Source organism: Caenorhabditis briggsae (assembly GCF_000004555.2).
Source record: "Caenorhabditis briggsae complete genome, chrIII, whole genome shotgun sequence".
Taxonomy (NCBI): Eukaryota; Metazoa; Nematoda; class Chromadorea; order Rhabditida; family Rhabditidae; genus Caenorhabditis; species Caenorhabditis briggsae.
In genome coordinates this window covers 2152440-2164320 of record NC_013490.2, presented here as the reverse complement: position 1 = coordinate 2164320, position 11881 = coordinate 2152440, and the positions used below count along the sequence as shown (strand labels likewise).

At 39.6% G+C, this 11881-nt stretch overlaps 4 protein-coding genes across 4 annotated transcripts in view; 2 read left to right on the top strand and 2 right to left on the bottom strand.

Annotated features, from left to right (window-relative positions):
- Positions 1-1665, top strand: part of CBG11740 — a gene marked incomplete at both ends in the record, with an annotated part of 6585 nt that extends 4920 nt beyond the window's left edge. Inside the window, 2 exons of the mRNA XM_045243452.1 lie at positions 502-808; positions 1516-1665. Coding sequence (XP_045094644.1) covers positions 502-808; positions 1516-1665 — 457 coding nt within the window. The remainder of the gene's footprint in view (positions 1-501; positions 809-1515) is intronic.
- A 174-nt stretch (positions 1666-1839) lies between these two features.
- CBG11741 lies at positions 1840-2287 on the bottom strand (the record flags this gene model as incomplete). Its single annotated transcript, XM_002640946.1, has 3 exons — positions 1840-1935; positions 1980-2075; positions 2159-2287. The coding sequence occupies 3 exons, from the start codon at positions 2285-2287 to the stop codon at positions 1840-1842; spliced, it is 321 nt and encodes a 106-aa protein (XP_002640992.1).
- Positions 2288-2443: 156 nt separating this feature from the next.
- On the bottom strand, positions 2444-3126 carry Cbr-rps-22 (the record flags this gene model as incomplete). The annotated part of the gene is made up of 2 exons (XM_002640947.1): positions 2444-2740; positions 3031-3126. 2 exons carry the CDS (start codon positions 3124-3126, stop codon positions 2444-2446), a joined length of 393 nt encoding a protein of 130 aa, XP_002640993.1.
- Positions 3127-3741: 615 nt separating this feature from the next.
- Positions 3742-10582, top strand: Cbr-polh-1 (the record flags this gene model as incomplete). The annotated part of the gene is made up of 8 exons (XM_045243451.1): positions 3742-3869; positions 3921-4069; positions 5023-5180; positions 5807-6187; positions 7618-8029; positions 9243-9439; positions 9489-9689; positions 10424-10582. 8 exons carry the CDS (start codon positions 3742-3744, stop codon positions 10580-10582), a joined length of 1785 nt encoding a protein of 594 aa, XP_045094643.1.
- Positions 10583-11881: the final 1299 nt, after the last annotated feature.

Genomic DNA, 11881 nt, shown 5'->3' with positions numbered 1-11881 from the left:
AGCGTTTAGAAGACGTCAAAATGCATCTAGAACATTCTATAGCCTCTAGAAGATATCTAATGTTCTAGAAAGTTCTAGAAGCGTCTAGATGACGTCAAAATGCATCTAAAGACGTCTAAACGCTGCCGGAAGGTTCTAGGAGACGTCAGAATCTTCAGGAAGCGTCTGAATGGTTCTAGAGACATCTAGAAGATTCCGGAAGCTCTTAGAAGATGAAAATGCAGAACGACGGTTGTAGAAGCCTCCAGATGGGTTTGAACTGCTCTAGAGCCTTCTGGGAGGTTCAGACAAAAGCAAATATCTCCAGAAGACGTCTGACGGCTATATAAGGCTTCAGAAGCTTCCAGAAGACGTCAACATGCGCCTGGACGGTTCTGGAAGTTTCTAGATGGGTTTTGATTGTTTCTCTGACAAGGATAATAAAATTCATATTTCTGTGGATTTTCTGACCAGTTTAGGCTCATTTTCAGCCCCCCCCCCAAAAACCCCCCGATTTTTCAGCCATATCCATCGCCGCCTCCGTTGGCTGAACAACAAGCTGGCATCTCATGTGGTGACGCTATCTTATCTTGCAATTTGGCATGGCTATCACCTCGGATACTTCCTTCTCTTCGGCGTCGAATTGGGATGTGTTCAGGCTCAGAATCAGTTGTACGCACTGATTAAAAGGACACCCGGATGGTCGGAGGCCATTGCTCAGCCAATTGCTCGTCCGTTCATCTGGTTGTTTGGAAAGATTGTCATCTCGTATTCCATGGGTTTCGCGTTCTTGATGTTCGGACTCATCAAGACCAAGTATTGGATTGGGGTGAGTATTTCGGAGCTATTTTAGAGGATCTTGGAGGTCTAGAAGGCTTCGGTGGCGTACAGAAGGTTTAGAAGTCTTCCGACGTCTGCTAGAAGGTCCATGGATCCCAAAGCCTCTGAAACTCTTCTAGACCACCCTGATGCCTCCTGACGTCTTCTGGGGAATATAGAAGGTGTTGGACGTCTTCTAGATAGTTCTGAAGCTCCATTTGGACTTTTAAGGCTATCCAGAACGTCTTCTACATGCTTCAAGGAACTTTAAACGTCTTCCATGACGTTTTAGAGCCTCTGGACGCGCTCTAGATTCTTTTAAAGAGGATCGACGTCTTCTAGATGCCTCAGGAGGCTTCGGACGATTTCAGAGTGCTTCTGGGAGCTTTTGACGTCTTCTCGAAGATCCAGAAGCCTCCTGACGTCTTCTAAAAAATTCTGAAGCCTCCTCTGCAGGTCATCTTGAAGGTATAAGAGTCCTCCAACGTCTTTGAAAAGATACAGAAGCCATTGGACGTCTTCTGGAACCTTCTGAAGCTTCCGGACGTGTTCTAAATTCTTCTAAAGTAAATTGACGTCTTCTGGAGGTACTTGACGTCGTCTATAACGTCTATAAGCCTTTTGACGTTTTCTGGAGGGCTCTAACGCCTGTATTTTTATGCTTCAAAATATCGTTGACGTCTTCTAAAAGGTTTTTTTTCTAATCACCTTTTTCAGCCCGTCAAATCGCTCTACTTCATCGGCTTCTTCATCTATTTCGTCTTCTGGCCAATCCTCCACATCGTCCTTCTCCGAGTCTTGCCACGTCATCCAAAGAGACCAGAAGAGGCGGCGAAGACTACTGTCGAAACCAAAAAGGAACTATAATTTATACTGTCCTGTCCCCCATTTTTTCTTTGAATTTGAATTATATTTTTCTAAATTTTGTGATACTCCCCTCCCCGTTAGTAATTCCCTTTCTTTTTTGAATAAATTGCCCATGTTGACCAAAAAATTGATTTTTAACTATTTAATTAGCTCGAAAATTAAAAAAAAATATTTTTAAATCTCAAAAATTCCATCCTCGTTCCTTATCGTTGTCCCTTGCTTCTTGACTTGTTCTCCTTTACTTTTCAGATGCTCCTCGATGTTTTTGCCCTGAAATTTCGAGCTTTAATTTTAGCTGAAGAAAAAAATCCAACTTTGAAATCCTCAAACCAGCCGATATTATCAGCAATGATATGATGATTGTGACATCCGGTACAAGTCACAATAACCACTCCTTTCTCGTATGATGCCTTGGAAAACGTTTTTGGACCCTTAAACCGGCTTTTTAGGACTGAAAGCCTTTTAATCGGCCTACTTGTCGAGATCCACACACTTTACAAGTGTAGGATAAGGATAATTTGGGATCTTGCTTGCCTATTGCAGCTGCTGAAAATCGGGGGACTGTTTGGGAGATGCTTCTGGAAGAAGCTCGGAATAGAGCTGTGAATGTGGAACGGAGCATTTTTCTGAAAAGAATTCCCTAGGCTGTTTCTGAAAGACCCCCATATAGAGGGGCACAGAAAAACTCGAGACCTTCAAAGGTATAATCTTTAAGAAGAACAGAAAAGGATTTGGTTTGTAACAACAATTTATTTGTAATAACAAGAGCGATTGCTATTTAGAAGAAGAATCCGAGAATCTTTCCTCCCAAATGCTTTCTTCTGGCCTCCTCGTGATCCATGATTCCGGCAGAGGTGGTAAGGATGAGGTATCCGAACTGACGGGATGGAAGAAGAGTGTTGGTGTACTTCTCCAAATCGTTAAGACGGATGTTGAGTCTTGGAGAGATGACGGAGGCCTTGTTGAGGCGTCCGGTAAGGTTGACGACGATCTTTCCGGCGCGGTGGTCGTCGACGATCTCGAACTCTCCGATGTATCCGTGCTTCATCATGACGGTCAAGAAGCGGACGATAACCTGAAAATTTGGATTGTGGACTCGATACAAGGGGGGAGGCATGCGATTCTTCTAGAATTGGTTGAGCTGGTTACCTTCGAAATTCAAATCCCGGGAAGATTCCATTGAATCTAACCAAGGGTGTCTCCGTTCAAAATAGAACCGAAAGTTATTCAAAAAACCATTTTCTTTCAATAAATTCTAAATTTTACGGAGAGCCTTGGTCATTTTTTGCGACCGAGGCTGCCAGCTTGACCTATCAATAATTTCATTGAGGAGTTGTTCATATTGAATGGGGGCGGATTCTATACCTTGGAGGCTGGACGGATGAGAACTTGGCGCTTTCCGCGCTTCTCGGCGTTGTTGATGGCGTTGAGCGCATCGGCGAGGACGTTCATGCGAACCATTTCTGCTTTTTTTTACCTGAAAATTTGGGAAAATGAGATGAAAGAGAAAAAGAACTGGAAAAAGATTTCGATGAGCGAAGTTCATTAAAAAGGCGAAAAAAATTTCGAAAATCCCCGAGAATCGTTCCAAACATCGCTTTTAGGGAATTTTCGATGCATAAATAACTAGAATTCACCTCATGTTGTGATTGAAAAACCACAAAAATAGACAAAGTAGGTGGAAATTAATTTCGAAAACCCCCTAGAATCGTTCTACACATCAATTTCGGTGACTTTCCCCGAAAAATAACTGGATTTCACTCAATTTTTCATTAGAAATCACTAAAAATCAAGACAAATCCCAAAAAATTGGGAAAAATCCGACGAAAATCGGAGAAAAAATAGGGAAAATAAATTGCTGGGCCTACTTTTCTCCGCCGCCTGTGCTTTAGCGTTTGATCCTCAGTCAACAAGCAGCGAAATGCGCGGCGGGGCGCGTTTGCACACAAACGCATTTTTTCGAGGGAGTTCGAATTTAGGTTTTTTCATTGATTTTCAGCGGAATTTCGTCATTTTTAGACCTTTCTGGTTAGAAAAAACAGGATTTTTCAATTTTCCAGATTAAAAAACACAAAAATGCGTCGAGTAATCAGTCTAATCGACATGGATTGCTTCTACGCACAGGTCGAACAGCGGGATAAACCCGAATTATGGGGTCAGCCGGTGATTGTAGTGCAACATTCGCGGCAGGGAGTCGAGGGTGGGTAAGAAAATGGCTGGAAATTTTGCTGAAAAATTGTTCTGGAATCTTCTAGAATCCTCGCAGTCAGCTATGAAGCCCGTCCATTCGGTGTAAAGCGTGGAATGTCGGTTGCCGATGCCAAAATCAAGTGTCCACACCTGAATATTTGCCATGTACCGATTGGAGAGTATGCAGACAAGGCGGATATTCAAAAATATCGGTGTGTGGGGTGCTGGGAAAATTCTGGAGCTTTCTGGAGCTGTCTAGAAGCTTCCAGAAGCTCAAAATCCTAGAAATTGAGAGATACCTCGAAAAATGCCTTTAAAAGTATAATTTGACTTTTAAAGTTTGTATAGCGCTTCTAGACCATTCTAGAAGCAAATTTACCATTAAAAAGTCCTTAAAAATGGCTTAAAAAGCTGTTTCAGAAGCTCTAGAAGCTTCTGAAGCCGAAAAAATGCTCATGGAGCTTCCTAGAAGCTTCCAGAACCTAAAAAACACCAAAAATCATAGATACCGCTTCTAGAACATTCTTGAAGCAATTTTTCAATAAAAATGGCATAAAAACCGGCCAAAAGCTGTTTTAGAGAAGTATAATTCGGATTCAAAAATTCATTCTAGAGCATTCCGGAACGGTTTAAAACCAATTTTTCCATAAAAATCCGGCCAAAAGCTGCTTTAGAGGATCTCGAAGCTTCTGAAGCTGAAAAAAGCTTCTGGAGCTTTCTGGAGGCTTCCAGAAACGCTCTCTAAACGTTGTATAGAGCATCTAGAACATTTTAGAATCAAATTTTTCAATAAATATCCTCAAAAACTGCCCGAAGAACCGCTGAAAAGTCGTTCTGGAGCTTTCTAGACGCTTCCAAAACATAAAAGTCGCCAGAAACCCTGAACAATGCCTGTATAAATGTAAAAAATGCATATAGCGCTTCTGGAACATTTTGGAACCTTTTAAATGCAAATTTTCAATGAAAATCTTCAGAAAATACCTTCCAAAACTAAGTTTTTCTCATAATTATGCCTAAAAACTCAAAAATTGTCAAAAAATCCGATTTGTAAGTCCAAAATCGCCCAAAAGCTGTTTTAGGGGTTCTGGAAGCTTCCGGAGCCCAAAAATTGCTTGAAAATCAAGTTTAAGGCCTTGAAACCCATAAAAAAAGCTAAATTTCGCAGAGATGCCAGTGCTGAAGTGTTCCGAGTGCTCAACAATTTCGACTCGACGATAATTGTGGAGAAGGCGTCTGTGGATGAGGCGTTTTTGGATTTAACCGCTTATACCAACCAAAAATTGGAGGAAATTCGGGAAAATGGGCAATTGGAAGAGATTGTTAAGGTAGAAACTGCTGGAAAATCGATTTTTCGGCCTAAAAATTGTGGAAAAATAAGTTTTTTGGCCTAAAAATTGTTGAAAAATTGTTTATTTTAGGTTAAGAATCGCTGAAAAATGAGTTTTTTGGCCTAAAAAGTGCAGAAAAATCGATTTTTTCGGCCTATAAATCGCTGAAAAATGTCTTTTTTGGCCCAAAAATCTCAGAAAAACGTTTTTAGGTGAAAAATCGCTAAAAATGACTTTTTTAAACCAAAAAATTATTGAAAAATGACTTTTTGGGACCAAAAATTGCTTAAAAATCGATTTTTCAAGTCACAGAAAAACGAGTTTTTTAGCCCAAAAATTTCAGAAAAATTGTTTTTTTTAGTTTAAAAATCGCTGAAAAATGACTTTTTTGGCCTAAAAATTGTTGAAAAAAATAGTTGTTTAGGGTACAAATCGCTGAAAAATGAGTTTTTTGTATCAAATATTGCTTAAAAATCGAATTTTCAGCTTAAAAATCGCTAAAAATCTAGAAAAATTTTCCGAAATTTCAAAAAAAAAATTTTTTTTTTTCAGCGACTTTTCAGCTAAAAATCGTCAATATTGGCCTAAAATTATTCAAAAAAATTCAAATTTCCCTGCTTCAGACCTCGCTGGACCAACTACCATCAACCCATTTGGCGAATGGAGAAGACGTCAAGGAGAATGAGCATCTTCGCGAAGAATTTCTTTCCGATTTCATCGAAAGCTCTCGAAATTCCACAGAAAATCTGCTTCTTCTAATCGCGGCGATTACTGTAGAAACGATACGAAAGCGTATTCGTGACGAGACCCAATTCTATTGCTCAGCCGGAGTTGGAAACAATAAAATGATGGCTAAGCTGGTGTGTGCGAGGCATAAACCACGTCAGCAGACACTTATCCCATGGAGGAATTGTCGAGAGATTCTGAGAACGACGCCAATTGGAGATGTGAGAGGATTCGGCGGAAAAATGGGAAATCGCATTCAGGAAATGCTCAATATTACGGTCATTTTGACATTTTGAAGAGTTCAAACCCCGAAAATCGAGTTTCTCGCGAAATTTCATCCTAGAAAATGGCTTTTTGAGACTCAACCCCGGTTTCTTAGCCTAAAACAACGATATTCCGTGTTTACGGACAAAACATAACATTTTACGACAATTTGAATTTTCTGTGTCTTACGGTAGTTTTCCACTGTTCTAACTTCGAAAATCGAATTCCCCGCAAAATTTCAGCCTAGAAATTCCCTTATTTGAGCTTTAAACAACGGTTTCTGGTGTTTACGGACAAAACATAACATTTTACGACAATTTGAATTTTCTGTGTCTTACGGTAGTTTTCCACTGTTCTAACTTCGAAAATCGAATTCCCCGCAAAATTTCAGCCTAGAAATTCCCTTATTTGAGCTTTAAACAACGGTTTCTGGTGTTTACGGACAAAACATCACATTTTACGACATTTTGAATTTTCGATGTCTTACTGTAGTTTTGAAGTCTTTCAATGCGGAAAATCAAATTTCCCGCAAATTTTCACCTCGGGAAGTAACTTTTTTTGATACGGCTACCTCGGTTTTCCGTGTTTACGGACAAAACATCACATTTTACGACAATTTGAGTTTTTGGTATCTTACTGTAATTTTGACAAATTCTAACCCTGAAATTCGAATTTCCCGCAAAACTTCACTCTAGTGAATCGCTTTTTTGAGACCCAAACCCCGGTTTTGGTGTTCACGGACGAAACATCAAACTTTACGACAATTCTAATTTTCTGTGTCTTACTGTATTTTTGAATTGTTCTAATCGAGAAAATTGAATTTCCTGCAAAATTTGACTCTGAAAAGTCGCCGGTTCGAGCTTCATAAACCGATTTTCCGTGTTTACAGACAAAACATCAGATCTTACGACAATTTGAATAGTTGCAAGTTTCTTAGTCTTACGGTAGTTTAGTAGTAGTAATGAGTTCTGACTCCGAAAATCGAAATCCCCGCGAAATTCCACCCAAGAAAGTTGGTTTTTTTGAGGCGAAAATAGCGGTTTTCAGTGTTTGCAGACGAAACATCAAATTTTACGACAATTCGAAAATTTTCGGTTTTACTGTGTTTTTTAACTGTTCTAACTTCGAAAATCGACTTTCTCGCAAAATTTCACTCCTAAAACATTGTTTTTTGAATCTGTAGCTTTAAATTTGGTGGGGTACTGTAACTTGGTGTTTGCGGACCAAACATAGAATCTTACGACACATTGAGATAGAGAGCTGAAATTTGGTTCGGTGGGGTAATTGGGCATGAGAAAATCGATGGAGATTTTAGATTAGCGTGTTTGCGTACCAGACACCGGATTTTACGACACTTTGATTTTTGAGGTTCTAGAAGCTTTTTAGGCTAGAAAAACGCGAGGAATTCGATTTTTGACAATGAAAACATCTAAATTTCTTCCAGCTAATGGGTGAAATTCTGGAATTGGACATTGCATTGCTCATCGAAACGTTTCCGGATCAACACGAGTATTTGAGGGCCGTGGCCGAGGGACTGGATGACGAACCAGTTAGGCCACGGAAGGAATCCTCTTCCATTGCCGTCAGCAAGAATTTCCCGGGGAAAATGGCGATTCGAACGACAGGAGAGCTCAAAAAATGGGTCGGAGGATTGGTGAAAGAGCTGGCGAAACGATTGGGGACGGATCAGGCTGAAAACAAGAGAACTGCTGAAAATCTAGTGTATTCTTTGCTGACAGACGATGGAAAACCACAAAAAACACTGAAAATGACCAGTTACCATCCGGATATCATTTTTGAGCAGGTCTGGACAGCGATTCGCGCATTAAATCGATCGAATTTGGCTAAAAATGAAGGTTAGCAAGGATTTCATGCGCAAATTCGAGTTTCCCATAAAATTCTACTCCGGGAACTTGGTTTTTCGAGATCATAGCGTTGATTTTGAGAATTTTGGGGTACTGTAGCTTGGTGTTTGCAGACAAAACACCATATAATACGACAGTGGGAGCTAGAAGACTGAAATTTGGTACAACGGTATAGTAAGGCATGAGGAGTTCAGAGAAAGACTCAGATTCAAGTTAGTCTTTCTCTTCAGTGAATACCAAACACCGAATCTTACGACATTTCCCGTTTTCTGGCTTCCTGAGCGTTGAAATTCACATTTAGAGCCTAAAATCGAGTTTCTCGCGATATTCTACTTCGGGATTTTTGTCTTTCAAGATCATAGCGTTGATTTTGAGAATTTTGGGGTACTGTAGCTTGGTGTTTGCAGACAAAACACCAAAATTTACGGCTATATGAGCTAAAGACCTGAAATTTGGTATCTTAGGGTAATTGGACATGAGAAGTTCAAAGGAACACATAAAATTTGGGTCGAGACAGTGTTTACGGACCAAACACCGGATTTTACGACAATTTACTTTTTATGGTTTTCTGAGCTCCTGAACTTGATTATTATGCTCAAATTCGAGTTTTCCGCTGAATTCTACCTCCGGAATCTTTTTCCTTAGGATTGTAGCGTGGATTTTGAGAATTTTGGGTTACTGTAGCGTGGTGTTTGCAGACCAAACATCAAATCTTACGACAATGCGAGCTAGAGAGCTGAAATTTGGAATCTGAACATAATGAAGCATGAGGAATTCAGAGAAAACCTCAAATTCGAGTTAGCTTCAGTGTTCACGGACCAAACACCGAATTCTACGAAAATTTCTTTTTCTGGCTTTTTGAGCGTTGGAATTCACATTTAGAGCCTAAAATCGAGTTTCTCGCGAAATTCTACTCCGGGATGTTTGCTTTTTCGAGTTTCTAGCGTTTATTTAGACAGCTTTGGGGTACTGTAGCTTGGCGTTTGCGGACCAAACACCAAATTTCACGACACTTCGAGCTGGAGGGTTAAAATTTGGAACTGTAACATAACAACGTATGAGGAGTTCAAAGAAAAACTCCAATTTGGGACAGCTTCAGTGTTTACGTACGAAACATCACATTTGACGACACTTTCCAATAGAGGCTTGAAATAGGAGTTCTAGGGGTAGAAAGCCATGAGGAGTTCGATTTTCAACGTTTCAGATGGTCCATGGACGCCTCCAGTGCTCAATATCTCGCTATCAGCCAGCCGTTTTCAGCCAGGAATTCCAGCACAGACAAGAGCCATAACCGAGTGGTTGGGAGCGAGAAAACGGGAAAAAGAGGCGAGAAAAAATGCAGTTTATGATCCGAATGATGGAAGAGCTGATGTTATCATTGAGGAGCCACCAGCACCGGTGGTATGCCGAAAAATGCGATTTTCAGCTTCAAAAATGGCTATTTTTCTAGATTCCAGCCTCGAAACCATCCACGTCTGGACCCAAAACGATTCTCGACGGATCTGTGGAATTCATTGTTTTGGATGATTCGGATGAAGACGTTCCAGCACCACAGCCTCTCAAAAAACCCACTGACATTGATTACATTACTGTGGATGGCAAGAAAATCTCGAAACAAGCACTCAGACACTTGCCGCCGGATATTAGAAAGGTTTTTACAGGATTTCCAGTATATTTAGAAAGTTTTAACTATCAAAATCGAGTTCCCATGAAATTCTACCCCTAGAACTATGTTTTTTGAGTTTGTAGAGTTCTTAGGTCTTCGATCGGCGTGTTTGCGTACAAAACACCATATTTGACGACAATTCGCATTTTTTGGGTTTCTGAGCTTTTGAATACAAATGTGGGGTTTAAAATCGAGCTTCCCATGTAATCCTACCTCTGGAACCTTGTTTTTGGGGTTTTTAGCGTCGATTTTGAGTATTTTGGGGGTACTGTTGCCTGGTGTTTGCGGACCAGACACCAAATCTTACGACACTTTGAGCTAGAGCGCTGAAATTTGGAGGGGTGGGGTTTTTCGACATGAGAGTTTCAACGGAACACCTAAATTTAGGGTAGAAGCAGTTTTTACGGACCAAACACCACATTTGACGACAATTCACTTTTATTAGGCTGTAGGATGTTTAAATTCAACTTCTGAGGTTACAATCGAGTTTCTGATAAAATTCTACCTCCAGAACCTTGTATTTTGAGTTTCTAGAGTTGATTTTAGGAGTTTTAGGGTACTGTACCCTGGTGTTTGCGGACCAAACACCGAAGTTTACGACACTTCGAGCTAGAGCTTCGAAAATTGGTGGCTAGGGGTAATCAAGCATGGGAAACTCAAATCTGATGTTAAAATTCGGAAAAAACACCATATTCTACGACAAAATGCACAATTTTCAGCAATACGAACATCGGATTGCTCTCGAGGAAGCACGTGCGCTCAAATCGAAATCCGATGCAAAAATTGGCAATAGAAAACGGACGGGACCAATAAAATCGCCGGTTCAACAAGCGAAAAAACCGAAACCTCTGGAATCGTTCTTCAAGAAAAAAATTTAATTTTTTTGCATTTTTTTTTGTACCATAATCTGAATTTTAAGCCGTTTTTTGAACTATTTTTTTGCATTTTTCTCTTCTTCTGAATTTCAAAAAATTCAAGAATAAAGAATATTCGAAAACATCTGAAAAATTTGATTTTTTTTTAATTCAAAATTTCAAATTTGCGCGTCAATTAAAGTGCATCTCCGCAAACACCAATACTACAGTATGCTACAGTAATCCCCACTCCCCTTCGCGTGAAAAATCTGAAAATCCTGATGTGATCTCCATGTGGAATTTCTGGAATTTTCAGAATTTCCAGACATCAAAATGTGGAATTTCTGAAAATCAAAAATTCAAAAAAAAACTGAGAATCTTTTGTTTTTTTTTGAAATCAGTAGCTGATAACAATGCGGATTACTGTAATCAGTGGGTTTTTTTTCTCATCGTTTTGTCAATACAAATGGTAATTTATTTGAAAAAATTTGAATTCCCGCCAAGCCGGAAAATTTAAAAATTGCATTTTTTGGGATTACTGTAGGATGACAATAGCTGATATTATGACAGTTAGATTCAGCTTGAAAAGACCTTCAAAATGAGTCTAAACACGATTAGATTCCGAAACTTTTTTGGATTACTGTAGGTTTCGTGGTGGGACCTTATTTCTTAAATGGCGAGGTAATATGGGCGTGTATAGGCTCATCTTGAAGCTCTTGACTAGCCAAACCTTAACTAGAAAGGTAAAAACCGAAATTTCGAAAAATAAGCGTGTTATGACTAAAAATTGATATTCCAATAATTTTCGAAAAATCTCATATTGCTCATAACTTGCCAGTGTTCCAACTTTTTTGTTCGAAACTTGAATATACTTTTTCAGTTTGTTATGAGCTTTAAAATGACCCCCAACACGACTAGTTTAGCTGAATTTTGAAAATTGACCTACCATCCGCGACGCAACCGCAACGCGTAGATCAAAACTCATAATTGAGCTAGACTATTCGTGTTTAGGCTCATTTTGAAGCTCTCAATAAGCTGATCAAGAACGTCTGAATTTCAAGCGGAAACGTTTAGAAATAACAAAGTAATGGCCAAAAATAGATATTCCAATAATTTTCGAAAAATCTCAAATTACTCATAGCCAGCCAAACTTCTATTATTTTCAGATGAAATGTAAATATTCATTTTCTACTTGTTCCGTGCTTCAAAATGAGTCTAAACACGACTAGTCCAGCTCAGTTTCCAGTTTTGACCCACCAGCCGCGACGCAACCACAGCGCGTAGGAAACTTGACAATTCCTAAATTTCTGAAAATGCTGAAAA